The sequence below is a fragment of the Pelecanus crispus genome, chromosome 1, assembly GCF_030463565.1.
Source record: "Pelecanus crispus isolate bPelCri1 chromosome 1, bPelCri1.pri, whole genome shotgun sequence".
Taxonomy (NCBI): domain Eukaryota; kingdom Metazoa; phylum Chordata; class Aves; order Pelecaniformes; family Pelecanidae; genus Pelecanus; species Pelecanus crispus.
The window spans coordinates 127764108-127780530 of record NC_134643.1 but is presented as its reverse complement, the minus strand read 5'-3'; the positions used below and the strand labels follow the sequence as shown (position 1 = coordinate 127780530).

At 41.4% G+C, this 16423-nt stretch overlaps 1 protein-coding gene across 1 annotated transcript in view; it reads left to right on the top strand.

Moving 5' to 3' along the window:
• The first annotated feature begins 267 nt into the window (after window positions 1-267).
• HSF2BP (heat shock transcription factor 2 binding protein) overlaps window positions 268-16423 on the top strand; it is a 34226-nt gene continuing 18070 nt past the window's right edge. The window contains exons 1-5 of the mRNA XM_075727746.1: window positions 268-303; window positions 2657-2807; window positions 7606-7709; window positions 11841-11990; window positions 16178-16316. Of these exons, the coding sequence (XP_075583861.1) occupies window positions 268-303; window positions 2657-2807; window positions 7606-7709; window positions 11841-11990; window positions 16178-16316 (580 nt within the window). The remainder of the gene's footprint in view (window positions 304-2656; window positions 2808-7605; window positions 7710-11840; window positions 11991-16177; window positions 16317-16423) is intronic.

Genomic DNA, 16423 nt, shown 5'->3' with positions numbered 1-16423 from the left:
CCCCGCGGGGCTCCCCCCGCCCTGCCCGCGGCCCCGCGTCGCCCCCGGGCCGCCAGCCCCTGCCCCAGCCACGCCACAGCCCTGCCGGCCCCCGGGCGCCGCCCGGCTCCGGGCCCGTCCCCAGGGAGGTGCCGCCGCCTCCGGACCCCGCCCGCGGGGAGGGCGGGGCCACGGCGAGGGGCGGGGTCAGCGACGCGACGTGACGCCCGAGGCGCGCCCTTCCCGCCTTCACTCCCTCGCACGCGGCGGGCGGCGGCCGTTGGCGCTATGCGGCGCCGCGCCGGCCTCGCTGGCGACGCGCAGGTAGCGCGCGCGGCCCGCCGGCCCTGCCCCCGCCCCCACCCCCACCCGGGGCCGGGGCGCGGGGGGGACCCCGCCGCGGGGGCCGGCTCCACGGGGGGGTGGCGCGGCGGCCGGCGCTGCCCGCTGGGCCCCGTGGGGCCTTGAGGCGGCGGCGGCGGCGGCGGGGCCTGCGCAGCGGGGCTGTGTGGGGGCACGGGGAGAGGCCGGCAGGGCAGGGCCCGGCCCCTGGGGCCCGCCGTCTGCGGGGGCTGCCCGGGGGGGGCTCCTGCCCCCAGCGTGGGCGAGGGGCCCTGCCCCGTGTGAGGGGGCAGCGCGGTGGGGGAACGTGGGAGACCCCCTGGGCCCGTGGAGAGCAGAGGAAGGGCTGGGTGCGATTCTCCGCTGGGTGTTCGCGGCCCGCTGGGGTCTCGGCCCTGTTCAGCCCCCTGCCAGGCAGGGAAGGGGGGTTCAGATCACGCAGGTTGTGAGCTGAGGTACATAACTAAGTAACCTGACCGTTGTGCAAGAGGTCTGTGAGGACCGAAGTCAAATTTCCAGTCACCTGCTGTTACCGTAAGGGGCTGGACAGGAAGCTACTGTTTTCCATTGTCTGTATTTGCTTTTAACATGCTGTTGTAGTGGGGGGAGAGTTTGAGAAGCTGCTTAAGCAGAGAGAATAAAACTTGTCTATTGGAACTGCCATATTGCAAGATCGGTGTTTACAGTGGGAACTCTAAATGAGAATTTTCTCCTTATTGTGTATTTCATATCTCAATCCCAGTACTTCAGTGGTGTGTTTTATTTGAATTTAGCTTCTGCTAGTGAACCGAGCTGTTTTTATGCCTGTACCAAATGGTGCTCCATAATTTTGAGCAGTACTGAATTGTCTCTGTGTCCTTCCTGCTTGCTGACGAGCAGATGGTATTCTTCTATACAGTCCTCTTGCCATGTGTTTATTCCATACTTTCTTGAGACCTGAATGAGTTGTATTTTTCTTGAATCATGTAATGTGGTGGTACTTCGCCATACTAACATTGCCAGAAGCACTTCCTACATGCAGCTTAGAGCATGCAATTCAAGTTCAAAGTAAAATCTTTCTTCCATATGTTTACTGCGGCTCTGATGCCTCTGAACCAGGAAAGCTGGAACTGGCCTCTTCTTGTCCCTACAACTGTCTGGGTTTGAAAGACAGCTGGGAAAGAAATAGAGTAGGAAGCAAAACTGAAAGGAAATTTTTAACCTGAGGAGGTAGGGAAGCAGAGAGAATTGAGGAAATGGTTGGAAAGCATAGAGATGTCAGGGGAGCATTGTCTGTACCAGTGGTAATGACCTCCATTTGTCTTGTGCAGCTGGACTCGAGAAGACTGTGAGGATGTTGTGTTTTCCACCTGTAGGAGATAGTTTCTTGTGTTGTTCTGTAGTACCCTCTTCACTCTGGAATAAGATGTGATACATAAAGGATCTAATTTTTTCCGCACCAGTCTCAATGCAGCGCAAAGCAGTACTAAGACATGTTATAATTTTGCTTTGTGAAAACATATTAGGTGATTAATGTTTCAGGCACAGGACGTTAAACCTTTTTTTATGTCTGTGTGTATATAGTAGCCTTTTTTAAGATACAGCAGTGTGCACATGTACATACTTCAGAAATTGGAGTTCAGGAGTTTTTTGGTACAGAAATTTCTCTAAAATTTTAAAATTGATGCCCATTCTCCTGGACTGTGGAATTAAAGTTATTTTATAGTAATAGCTTGGCAGAAGAGGAAACTAGTAAACATTTTTTGTCTTAACTGGGATTACTTTTATGTGGGATTGGGTTGCAAATAGTTGCAAATATTTTCTGCTCACTCACAAAAGATGAATTCTTTTGAAAAAATACAATTTCTTCTAAAAGAGCTGTGGTAATTTAGCAAGGTGAGTGAGGATCCTGCAAATATTTGAGTTAAAGAACTGAGTTATTGTATCCTTTACAACAGTCTTGAAACAATAGCTTGGCATATGCATGCCTGCTCATGTTTTAAAATGTGACCGTTAATTTTTACAGTATTCTGAGGTACATTGCACACATTTTAGGTGAAGCAGCAGATGCAGAGACGTAATACGACGTGATTTACTTTAGGCCAGAGTGGCAAAAATTAGATTACAGGCAAAGAGTCCATCTTGGAGACTTTTGGGTTTTAGTTATTACTGGATAGTTCCCTTCTTTTAAAAGATTATGAATTTCTGAAATGATGTAATACAGAGGAATATTTTTGTTTGAGAGAAAGGATTCAAGCAGAAAAGCACTGCAGGGCTGTAACAGTGTCTTTGGTTGGTTGTTGGTTTGTTTGTCTTGGGGTTTTTTTTGTTGTGTTGTTTTTTTATTTTATTTCAGAAGGCTGAGACCGAAGAGGAATTTGTTAGAGTTAGAAGGAGGGATTTGGAAAGGCTGACAACTGAGGTTATGCAATTGCGGGATTTCTTACCCAAAATAATAAATGGGGATATCCTGGGGACATTCCAGAAACTGGATGCTCTTGAATCAAGTGAGTAGTATGTTACAAGCTCTTACAGTTTCTGCCAAAACTACTTAGAACAAACTGTCATGCCCCTGCGAATAATTGTATAGTTTGTGGAGGTATTCCAGATTAAACTATCATGTTCAATGACTGCCTTAGTAAATTAATGTGTTTGTAATGAAGAAAATTACAAACTGCATTAGAAATAATTAGACATGTCAAATTAGTCTTCAAAAGTATTTTACTGTGGATAAAAAGATACTTAGTTCAGGCACTAAGGGAAGCTGTATCAGGAAAAAAGTGATTTGCCTTTGAGAAGAGGCGAAAGCATCCTGTTTTTCAAAATGGCATTTTAGATGCACAGCAAAAAACCATGGTAAATGGCTGTCAATAAAAAGTTAAATTTAAAGGAAGAGAGAATATCGATGTATTTAGCCTGTCTTGTTTTTTAGCTTGTATTGCCATAAACATTAATAATAAAAAAAACCCCAACCTTGAAGACTCTCTGTTATAAAAGTCTTTTTACTGCTGTCCCCAAAGTCCAGTTTTTCAGTGTTATGATTCTCTGTGCATTATTTTTTCAACAATTGCATCACTCCCAACGTGCCATCAGAACCAAATCTGAGTCAGCTCCATCCCTAGCCTGTACCTTACAGGCAGCAGTATAATTCACCTGTTCTCTTAGGAATTGGTTTTGTCTGAAAAGACACAGGACAAGTACTGAGACAGACTATAGAGAGCGTATCTCTTTGAGAATATCAAGTGATTAATTGAAAATTAGTTTGCAACAGCTAGCTAAGAAAGAGTAAGATAGAGCCTCAAGGCCTGTCTCTGATACCAGGTAGTATACTTGGGCAGAGCTTGCAGCTGCCTCGATGATCCACTCCAGAAAGATTCTTCCATGCCATCGAATCCTAACAGAGATGAGAAGACTGTACCATCTCTCCTGCTGCAAGTCGAGACGTCATCCGTGTCACAAGAAGTGACGTAGGATCTGGAAATGTTCTCTTTGTGCTATTGCAAGGCATCAAGGACTGTTTCCAGTTGCATTAAGTGTTTAAGATCCTATCCTCAACTAGGCAGATCCTTGCTTTACCTACTTTTATCAGTGCTCAGTCTCAAGATCTCTCTCGCTGATCCTTCTTGCGTTCCTTGTGCCAGGCATCAAGGAGACACTGTCAGGGCCTTCCAGCAGCAGGTTTGTGGCATCAACATGGGGATTTTAAGACTTCCTTTCAAATGTTCTGCTGTCTGGCCAGCATTCTCTGGGTCCTTTGGAGGAGTACCTGAAGCTGAGTCAGCCTTTGAATGCACTTGAGTATATCCCTGCAGTGGAGATTTCTCTTGCATTTAATGAGGTCGTTTAAATATTTATTCAGGCTCTTGCCATTGTTTGCCCCTACAGCTGGACAAGTCAAGTGGTGATTTTTTGCTGCTCCAATCTGCTCCTACCTCTGCAGCATGCAATAAGGCAGCCTGAAAGGAGGCTTTGGAGCATACAGTTCACAAAGGGTTGGACATCACAGGGACACAAGCAGTCTTCACTCTCAGAATAGTGAGCTCTTTGGTGCTGTTTACTAAATACAGTCTCTTGGTGTTGGCACATGAAACTTACAGGAGCCCTGGCAGCTACTGGAGATGTCTTTTTCATGTTGTTCTTACAGAAGCCTAATGGATGATTTTTACATCTCTCTGTGCTTCCATCAGATGTTGCAGTTTTCTAAGTATTGTAATCCTGAAGAGGTTAGCAGGTTCTCATGCTCCTCAAGGAGACCTTTGCATGTTTCACTTGTATATACAGGTCAATAGGATACCCATTTACTATGGGAGCATCCCATAGGTGGTATCAGATCTGAGCTGACAATGGTCAATGCAGCCAACACCTACTTTTTGGGCTGGTGTCAGGGTCTTCACTAAGGCTTTTGCCAGGGTAATTGTTCATTTTAAAAAGAAAGGTCCATTTTGTTCTTACTACCTTCCTCAGAGAGAGTATTTGGCTCCAGGAATCTTAGAAAAATAGCTCCAGCAAATTTTCTGAATTATTATGCATATGTTTAGTGAAACTCAGTCCACCAGGGAAATGTTAAAAATTGCATTTAACATTGATCTAGCATTTGGATCAGTAGAATTGGAATTCCATCACTTGTTGGCATTCATTGTAATTGTACTTGGTTTTCCACCTCCCAGAGCTTTGAAATTAGATCTCTAGTCCATAAAATCTCCTGATGTGACCTATAGCATGGATGAGAATGAGTCCACCTCACGTCTCGTCTTGTTTTGTTGTGTCCAATGCCTTGTTCTGCTGTTGAGTCTGCTGTCTATCTCGGGGGCAAATGCCACTTCTTCCCAGAGTCTGATTTACCACTGCAGTAGTAAAGTTATGCATTTTCAGTTTGTGTAAGGATGCCATTTCACATTTTTTTGCTCATCCAAGTTGATAGTGAAAGCTGCTTGTTCACTTGGTGAAGGTAGACAGTCTGAGCCTCAAGATTTTAGTATCAAGAGGGGAGGAACTTTCTTACCAGGGGCTGGGTCTTGGAGCCAGTAGGAAAAACTGTTGGGTTTCCCTGTGTGCTGCTCAGGACCACGGTGTGCAGGAGTGAGCAGCGCAGCTGCAGTCTTCGGTGTCAGTAAAATGTCTGCTGCTCATTCTGCTGCTGTGTGTCAAGAGGCTGTCAAGTGTCAGGACTGGTGCATGCAACCTTGAATTCTCTTCAGAGCAAAGGCATGCACAGCTGGGAGAGCTGACTGGGCATAACAGGGAGTTTCCACAAACAAGGCACAGCTAGAAGTAGGTCTCTTTTCAGCAGCTTCTGATCTTTACCCGCCCCCCGACGTAAAACATTATGATACCTTAGAGGAGGTTGACGCATCCTTCTTTTATCTGGAGGACTTAAAAAAATACAGGTAGCATTGTATTAACACTCAGTAGTTAATATTATTCCCCTTCTCCTGGCTCTGATTTGGTTCCAGGACCGTTGAAGGATGTGGCATCTATGTGTGTCTGCTGGCTGTGCTGATGCTGGGTTCAGGGTGGATCCATCCTCTCAAAAGCTGGAAGTGATTCTTCTCATTCAGGAGAGCTTGTTTCCTTGCAGTGAGAGAGATTTTCACTGGCTGTACTTACCTGGCAGGGATAAACAGGTTTTTGGTCTGCTATTGATAAGCAGAGCATGCCCTACTCGTGCTCAAGATGTCTTGCTGTCAAGTGCTTAAGACTCACACCCACACAGTAATAGGTGCATGGGGCTGAATTTTCTTGACTTGACGGAAGGAAAGAAACTTTCCTGCCACTGACCAGAGTTATTCCTCAAAAACTCAATGAATCCTTTCCCCCCTTCATTCTTTTCCTTTCCCCCCTTCATTCTTTTCCTTTCCCCCCTTCATTCTTTTCCTTTCCCCCCTTCATTCTTTTCCTTTCCCCCCTTCATTCTTTTCCTTTGGATTGTAGGTTGAAAAGAATTGTATCCTCAGAGAGCATGCCTTGCACATGTATATTTTCTAGGAGTGGACCTTTGCCTTGCCTCTTTGGTTTCTGTTAAAAAGTCTTAGTGTTGATGGCTTAGAATCATGCAAGGGCTGAGTGGAAATACGTTACACCTCTTTAGAAAAGCTGTTTGGGGCTAGATTATCTTTTATATGTGCTACTCAAAGCAATGTGTGTATATTTGAGATGATAACATTTTGTCAATTAGGAACAAAAAAGAAAGGAATTTATTTCCAATAATGTGGAATTACTAAATAAAATGCCAGAATCCAAGCTCTTTGGGTAATAAGGACTGGGTTTGGTTTTTTTAATGATGTTATCTTTTTATGGTTAAATTTGATATGCTCTCTGGTAAATACATTCAAAAATATTGACCACATGTAAGGGGAAGTATTTGAAGTGTGTTAAGCTGTAAACCATACTCTCATGACCAAGGGTATGGTGCTCGAAGTGGGGTGTAACTTGTTTTTTAAGCTAACCAAAATTACAGCAGATGCTATTCGGACATTACTTTTTGGAATTACTTAAATGTGTTTCCTATTTTCAGTATAAATACTAAGCATCCAGAACTGTGTTTTTTTTAAAGTTAAACACAATACACAATTGTTAAAAATACCCTTCAAAGTGAATTTTTTAAAACAGGTATCATGATTGTGAAATACAATACTTTAAACTTGATTTCCATTCACTAAAATAAAGCCTCTAAATTGGAATGTATTTCTGATAGCATCAGAGATTAATTTTTTAAGGGAATCGTAAAATTTGCTTGCACTGACATAATGCTTAATTAGTTTATAATGTCTTAGAGTGCTTTATAAACATGAATTTAAAATGTTTGGAGTAGTAGCATTTTGTTCTTACTATGCATATAATTTGTAGATTGTATATTGAGACACTTACTTTTGACTGATCTTGGTATTATTTTTCTTAGATTTTCACCATGCTCCCTGAATTTCAAAGATACCAGACATGAAAACCATCATGAAAACAAACAAACAAACACAAGTAGAAAACTGAGTAAATTTTTAAATTTCCCTAAAGAGCTGGAGCTCAGTTTCAGAATGGTATCTCATCAGCACACAGTATTTAACAGCTAGATGTGATTCTTTCCATCTTTCCCTGTCTTAAATCAGAAACATCATGTTCATTTAATTTCCTGTAAGAACTGTTGAAATGTGGCAAATTGCGATATACCAGTTTAGCCACGAGGAGGTGATGTAACACAAGCAAATAGTTAAAGCACCTCATTAAAGTTGCACTTGGTGGATTCTTTTTTCTTTAGTGCAAGCCTGTTTGTCATGACTTATTACTTCGTTTATCTGATTTATCCTATGACAGTCATGGAGAAAAAGGAGGAGGAAATAGAGCAGCTGAAAATGGATTGTGAACACTTCAGAGCCCGTCTGGAAACAGCCCAGGCAGATTGCATGAGAGAGAAGAAGGTAGATTTGCTGTCAGAATATTGCTATCTGTATGCTTGGGTTTTAATAACAAAAGCAGTAATGATCAGTTTTTCATGTTCATGTCACAAAATACATCCTCAGCCTGAAGAATCTGGGTTTTCTTTTTGTGTAGTCAGATGATGAGTAAATTACTTACCTATAAGTTCATAACTGATGGTTTTTTTTCACGGTGATATTTTTAGACAAAAGGGTCAGTATTATAACTAGACAAAATATAATATGATGCAATACCAAAAAGTATTCAGTGTGTACAAATAGAGGTACCAACTGACAGCCAGTCTCCCACTTAGGTACATAATTCTTACATAACTGCATAGATCTCTCAACTTCCATACTGTGTAAGGTGCAGTTGTATGGGGTTGCATTATGAGCTTCTTGGCAGGTTTCATTTTGGTGTATGTAAAGTTCAAAGTCAACCATTAGCATTTTGTTTATATTAACATCTTGAAGTAAAACATTGGGTATTTGGGAAGGTTGTGGTGTAGCTGGCATCAAAAGGTCCTTCGCAGAATCAGTTCTTTTGAATTTAATGTAACTATAATGTATTTTCAAAGAGGGCAATAGAAGATAATGTAAGCAACGTACAAAATGAAACCAGCCTCTCTTTTTGGCTTGCTGTAAGCTGTGTACCTTTGTTTAGTTTTAACAGTCTCTCTCAATGCACCTATTGATCCAATTGCCATGTACAGCTGTGAGTCAAAGAACAATTACAGGGCTCCTTTTGCTCTGTCAATATTGTATTTAGTGATTATGAGAGGGGAGATCCTTAACAATGAAGGAATAGCAATGACCGTGACTTCTCAGACTGTGGGTCTTCTGTGAAGCCATTGTGGTTCAAACAGGATCATACAGACTAGCAGCTTAATTTCTGAGAGGTGTGAGAATCAGTTGTGATTATTTGCTGCAAAGGTTTGCTTCCTTGGAGCTGATAGCTATCCTCAGTAGTCAGCAGAAGCTCACTTTGTTGGGGTTCTTGAGTTAACATCTGCCAGCCTTGGGATTGCACAAAGAGAGATGAGTCTACAGAAGTTATTTCATTTTTGAAAAGGAATAAATGAAGAGTTCAGACACGCAGTTTTAGGGCACATCTGTGTGGACAAGTCATTCCGGAATGAAGTTTGGTATGAATGTAAAGTATCATGGAATAGTTGTCTGTCTGGATATTCTTTATTTCAAAATAAGTATTTTCTGGGATAGCTATTGCAGTTCAGCGATAGCTACATGGTTAGTTTTGCTGTGCTCCCAGGTCTTTAGTTGTATAAGCATCCAGGATGAAATGTCTGTAAGATTTAATGTTGCTGCTTTAGATATTAATTCTAAGTTAATATAGATATAAATTCCACCCTTTATTCTTGTTAATATTACAAAATAAATGACAGGTTTAGGTTTGCAATTTCTTTTGGATGAAAGTTTTACTTAAAGCATGGATAGTTTACTAAGACTAGTTGTTGTCTTGGTGTTCCTGATCAAAGCTCTTCTCTTCATATCTTTCCTCTTGTGCAGTATACACTGGTTGTCTAAATGGCTTCTGGTATATGACACAAAGGTCTATTTGTCCAAGTGAATTGTGCTTATGTACGTTGTGACATCCTTTAGCTCTTCAGGGTAAAAGAAGATGGTGTATGTATATGCGTGATTTTTGTTCCTGTTAGTCACTTTGCATGCTGTTTTTCATTTGGTTGCTGTTCTGCTATAGGCATCCTTGCATATAGTTTCTGAATTATTTTCTACATATTTATCTTCTGAAGGAAAAGGAAATGATTCACTGAAACATAAAATAAATGCATTTTCTAGTTGAGCAGTGTCCTTTTCTTAGGGGATCATAAATCAACATTTTGCATTCCAAAATTTCTGTGCAACGCTGTATGACTGGTTAGGGGATTGCTGAGCTTTCCGATCCTGGGCAAAACTTGAAGTGCACATGCTATTCTAAGAGGCTAATGTCTTCTTTGTCTGTCTTTTCATAGTTATGTACTTAAGCACTGCTATATTCTTGTGCCTTGACCCTTTCCTGAAGATGGTGGTGTTGCATAGCACAGTGATTGCTTTGTGATGTGAACTCTCAGGAGTGTTGCTTCCAGCTAGGTTGTTTGCTTTTGCAGGTTCAGTTTATTTTCCTGGCTCTTGAATGTACTATTTTGTTTTCCTTGCTTCGTATCTTTGTTCTGATGTTGCTTTTGATCTATTAAAAATTCTGGCATTTCTTGTGCCGGCTTTGCATCCTTGTTGGAGGATCTAGCTTCGGTATTAGAGTGTTTTATGTCTTACTATTCAGTATTAGCATCCAAATGCAAAATGCAAAGAAAATATATTAAAAGATACATTTTCCTAAGACAAGGACAGCGTGGAAAAGGACAGGGACAATATAGGGGTTAGGAAGATGCCTGTGGGCATTTTGTTGATGCACATGGTGGCAGAAAAGCTGATAGGTCTGGCACTGAGTTATGTAAAAGATAAAATCTGGCTAACTTGCCTAAAAATGATCAAAGTATTAAGAAACAAGAGACTTTTCCTGGGACTTCTATGCCTAGCGAATCAGCAGCAAGTGTCAGTCTTTTGCATGTATTAAACTATAAGGTAGAAGAGACTCTAGAGAGTAAATATGCACAGAAATCTGCTTGATAAATTTAACTTGAACTTTACAAATCCTAGCCTGTGTGTGCCATTAGCAGCATGATAAAGCAATGCAAATCAGGCTGTCAGGTGTGATACAGGAAGGTAGGTAGGTAATTGATGACGGAGAACAAGCAGCTTTGTACTGGTTGATATGATATTATATAAATTTTCAGATGAATTTACAATTCTATTCTTTCCAAACCCTCAACACAAAACATTGAGGTGAACCCCTAAAATGACAAGATACTTACTTTAAAATTTTATGGGAATACATGGTTGAAGTTTTGTTCTATTTACTTGCTTTCAAAATTAACGTAGAAAAGATTCCTTCTCATTTCCCCATACTTCATCCTGATAGCTAAACACACAGGGGAGGCTGGGCTGAGGAGGGTGCTTTCTGTGGTGAATCTGAACATTCCACCAAATAGGCAGAGCAAGATCCTTCTGTTCTTTTGACATCGTGTGATCTGTGATTCTCTCCCCTGTGCAACGCCCCCCCCAACACTTTTTAATACTTGAGTTAACATTTTTCTTGACTGGCCTTTATCTTTCCCTGCAGCACTGTCTAATACCATCCCACTCAGAGTTAGGAGGGAGCCCCCACCCACTCTGAGAGACCACAGGCTGTGGTACCCCTGCCTTGATCTCACTGTTCACACTCGCTCTAAGCTGAGAAGTGCAGCAGCTTCGCTACCCCTGTGACAGTTGGTAGGAAGCCAGTAAGACCTAGAATCATACCTAATCTCGTGATACTTTTCTGGCCAACTTCCCATGTGATTGGAGAAAAGTACTGCCAAATTGAAATAGTGTCCTGGTCGTATTGGATTGCTCTGTTCTGTCTTTATGCTTTGTGGCAAGGACCACTGAGCAGCTCACTTAGATGATGGATGCACGATGGTGCCTGGGCTTTCTTGGTATGAAAGGCCCTCCAAACTTCAAACCTTAGGTGTGTTTTTCCAGGCACTCTGTCTTACTTTGCCACTGCTGATCAGGAATATGCCAGTAGAAAAAAGTTGGAAGAGACAGCAGTATTTATCCTAGATATCCAGCAACTCTACCATGTTGGCTAAGGCAAAGTCTGTTTTGAAAAACAAAACAACCCTCCCTTCCTATAAGGTGTTTCCAGTATCTCTTGTAAGGTGTCTGGAAAGGTTGACCTCTGATGCTGAAATCTCTTCTCTCTTGAAGAGACGTGTAGCTGTTTGCTTAGGAGGAGCAGACTCTCCTATCAGACTTCTTTAGGTGCCACTCAGTCTCGGTGGGTCACTCGGTCTGACCTTGCGGACAGGCTTCTGGTTACTGTCAGCCTCCACGGCGGACTTGCTACTTAGCTATAGCTCAGGAGAGAAGGTATGTATCTGCAACTGCTATGAGTTTGCCGCACCCCTCTCCCCCTTTCATATATGGCCATGTTGTTTCTTGTTCTGTCCCTTAGCCTAGAAGCTTGTTTTGGCTGATATGAAATGCAACCAAAATTTCCTTACGCTATTTCAGGAGAAACTAGACCTCCGCCAGCAGCTGAATGAGGCCAAGCAGCAGCTCCTGCAGCAAGCAGAGTATTGCACAGAAATGGGTGCAGCGGTGTGCACCTTGTTGTGGGGTGTATCTAGCAATGAGGAAGCTGTTAAAACCATTCTAGGAGGAGTAAGTACGGCAGGTGAATACTTATCGGTGGTAATGCTGTTAGGCCTTTTAAATGAGGAACTTGCTCTGTCACACACTTTAGTATAAGGATATATTTCAGAAACTAATTGGACAGCAAAAATGTTTTCTGAATTGTTTATTCTTTGGGAACCATCCATTCTCATTTAAGAAGTGTTGGAACTATACAGTGTTTTGAAGCAGGCTGGGAATAAATGCAGTAATTAATTCTTATGTTACCAAACAAGGATTATCTGATTTCTACCACACACAGTCAAACTGGAAGCAAGGCTACAGCTAGCACAATGTAAATATCTTTGCAAGCTAACAGAAGAAGAAAATAATTCCTGGGCACATGCAGCAGCTCCAATGCCTGTAGAGAGCTTGGAGGAGCTATTTCCATAGAAGGAAGATAGATCCATCAATTCTCAACTTCTTTCAATCTTTGTGCTGCCTTAATACTTGCGTGACTCTTGGAAATGTAGAGAGCCTAGCTGCTAGTGAATCTTATTAAATCTTCAATGTTAAACATGGACAGGTAGCTTATTTTGAAAAAAAACAAACAAACAAACAAAAAAAACCCAAACCCAAACCAACAACAGTTAAAGACAGTAGTAATATTACAACTAACATAGTTTCACTGCCAAGTGCAGCTGATGGAATTAGAAGGGATCAGAGGAATAGGCCTGATAAAAGTATGATTTTCAGTCTTGTCACAGCCAACATGAGAAGGAATTGTTGTATTTAATCTGAGTGAACTGATGCCACGGTTTCTTCTGGCTTGATTTTTCAGCAGCATGATGAACAGCTGAGTGAATAGAATTAGTTCATTATAGTAAGTGGTAAACTAGTGTGTTTGTAAGAAGTTTTCCAGTTTGGGTGCACCGAAATACAATTATAACTTTATATTGAATATTAGAAAGCTGTACAGTGATACCTTTTGATGATAACTTCTTATGATTCAGGATTCAAGCAGCAGCAGTTACTAAGGAAAAAAGTCTGTAAAAACACTGTATAAAGCAGTTAAAATTTAAAAAAAAAAAAAAAGGCAGGTGGGCACTACAAAGCCCCCACATAGCAACAAAACCAGTATAAAATTACATTCTGTATTTTCAGAACAGTTTGTAACTATAAGAGTTGACAATATTTAGTGACTAGCCTTTGTTATTTGACTTGTGAAACAGTATTGAAATGGTATGTTGCCCACAAACAAAATGCTCTCAGTGATGAAAATGACCATATTTCTACAAGATGAGAGTAAAATTAGTAGAAGCCTTGTTGAAAGCAGTCTTAAGTATCAAAATTAAGTAGAATTAGGTAAAACCAAAACTGTTACCTGATGATTTGTATAAGGGTAAAAAGCCCAACTATGAAGATGCAATACTTCTGTTTCTAGATTTGTTTGAAATGCAAAATGCTGCTTCTATAGTAATTCCCAGCAGTCATGAGAGCCCATTGAACTGCTATACTTCTGGTGAAGGTCATAGCAACATTTTTGGGCATCATTTTCTTGTGATGGTGCACATAAGACGGTAAGAAATGTGCTTCGGTTTGTATCAAGACTACTAGGAAAAACATAAACAGATTGTATGGCATTGCATCAACCACAGATTACAACTGGCAATGAGTCAGGTTATTAAAGGATGATGGAGATTTGTCATACAAAGTTTTTGGTTTGCGTTATTTTTGGACAAGTCATACGGCTTGTAGCATCTTCCCTCCCTCCCCTGAGAAGGTGCTATGAACTACAGAAATGTATAAAAACATCAAGAGTGCTTTGAAACAGTTGCTCATATTTAAACATGTGGGGAGGGTGGCATCAGTTCAAAATCATTGCATGCCTTAGGGAACAATGCTCAAGCTTTTTTCAGTCTTTGCACAGATACAGAAGTAGGTCTTTCATACAGTTTCATGTTGTTTGGGACTAATATACCGTTTGTGTCCATACGGGTTGGGAAAGTCAAAACTCGAGGAGCAAATTTGAAATGTAACACAAGTAGTTTTCAAGGCAGTGGGGGAGAGATGCCTACTGTTTCTGTTCATGCGTAACGTTTCTAGAGAGAACTTGAAGAAACATCCAGAGAAGCAGCATGAGGGAGAATTTTCAAGGATGCCTACTTGCATGTGCCAAAAAAGTAAATTAATTCCCATGAGATTGTTTTAGATGTCTTTCAAAAAACTGCAACCAGATATCCACATGACGGAGCTCTCGCGTGCAAGTGCAAACTGAAGGTTTGATTTCAGAACAACATCAAGGCTTGCTCCAACTTGAGAAATTTTGGATCCTACAGGGTGGTCTGCTTCTTCAGTTATCTGCTGTGGTGACAAATGGCTTTATATTTTATGGCAGCAGTTTTGCACATTAGCTGATATTTTCACACAGGAGTTATTTGGACAGCAAAGGGTTCTCTGCACTATCTGAGCTCAAGCACCTTAATGGCTGCTCTCAGAGCTGTCCTTATCTCAATGTCTGTGGGTGAGACATTCTTCAGTCCCATGAAAATACTGTCAAGCTAATAAGAGACTACAGAGAGTACGTAATGTTTGCTATTTATAAACCTGATTGGTCTCTGCTGCAGCTCCTCAGACCTCATGGCTAGTTAATTAATAGCTATTTGAAAAGAAGGTTCAGCAGGGAGGACACCAGCGGCACCTCAAGAGACTGGCACACAATATTTTGCTTGTTTTCTGTGCAGCATACCAACTACTTGGTTTGCTTAGTGCCCTATTATGTTCTCATGTGAATACATATTTTCATAATAGCTTATACTAGTCTGCTATAGCAGGCTCTCCATTTTCTCTCAGGCCCTCTGCTTCTTGAGCTATAGTCACTGCATAACATAATGTTAAAACTGCCATCTTTGAGGTGTGGTGTCTATATTCCAGCACATGCAGAAGTGCACTTTTTTCCATTCTCTTTCCCCACGATCCTTTCATTCCTGTTATTCTGGGACCACAGTACCATTTGTGAAGATACTGAGTATTGTCTGACCCTGCTTTTTATGCCCTGTTGCTGGAGTCACCCCACAGGAACTGTACATCTTTGATGTGGTGAATGTGCAGCAGTGGAGGAACAAATAAATGTTACCAGTAGCTTTCCACATATTGTGAAAGCAGTTTTGAAAAACTACTAAAATTTTCAGTCACTTTGCAAAATGAATAAAAGCTCAGGCATTTCTTGGGCTGTCCCATTGGGTTGCTACCAGGAAAGACTAAAAGTTTCAGCTGCTTCATGAAACAACTGGCAAAATTATTGAAGACACCCGGAAACCTGGCATTACATGCTCTCTGCTATGCTATTACCATCATCCTCTGTGTGAAATAGTGTTCCAGCCATGTTTTATGGGTCAGAATTATTAATAAACAGAAACAGTTTTCTGTCCGTCTTTGTGGGCTCTGTCTGAACCCCTGAGCAGGCTCTTTGGCCTGCCCTGAGCTTTGTACCAGGTGGCTACTTCCTCAGCTGAGATACCCCAAAATGGAACAGTATTCCAGCTGAGGGGATATGATTGTGTAACATAATTACGGGCTGTACTCCTGTTGTACGCTCAGGCGTGATGATCATCTTTTTCACATGACGTTGCTGACTTAAATTCAACCTGTGACCCAGGACAGACCTCCATTTCCTTTTTTAAAGAACTTCTACCTAGCCTGTTGTTTGTCATCCTGTATTGAGCAATTAATGAATCCTGTTAGGATCTGGTCAAATTCTGCTTTTTTTTCTGGGTATTTCATTGGTTTTCTTAGGAAATTCATGTCAAGTCATGATGTCAGGGTGCTCTCCAGTCTTCAGCTGAATAGGGTTTTGACAAAAGCTGCTGTAGTAACCCAGGTAAATGTGAAACACCTGGTACAGCTATTGCAAAGCAAAGAGATAACATCCTTACTTTTGAAAATAAGCTTTAATTCTGCTGTTTGATATATATTATTGTGGGTTTAGGAGGTAAATACGCAATGGTTTAGATTTATAAATAAATGTAGCATTGAGTAGTTTCCCATTTTCTTCTGAGGTAATTGTTTCGAATATTAGAGGGTCAAACGTGTCGCTTCGTGCATACCTACTATTTTCTGTTGTTTTTTGAAGTAACTGGGTGTTTTAGTAATTTTGAAGATTGTCCAGTTTTACTGTAGCATCTAATAATTATAGTTCTAATAGTGTGCATAATCTTTTTTCCCCTTCGTGCTTGCAGACTAAAGCAGTAAAGTTTTTCACAATCACTGCACAGACCATGGAGAGCTTTGTGAAGTCATTAAGTGAAGACATGAAACAGCAGGATTTGGATTCTGATGAAAATCAGTTTGTATTAGCTTTGGCAGGGATCGTAACAAGTAAGTGAATGTTATCTCTCGGAATAGCATTCCGTGTGTACTGGGAATTTCTATATTGCCTTATATGTGCTGCGGTAAATACAGCTTTTCAAAGTCAGGTATTTAGT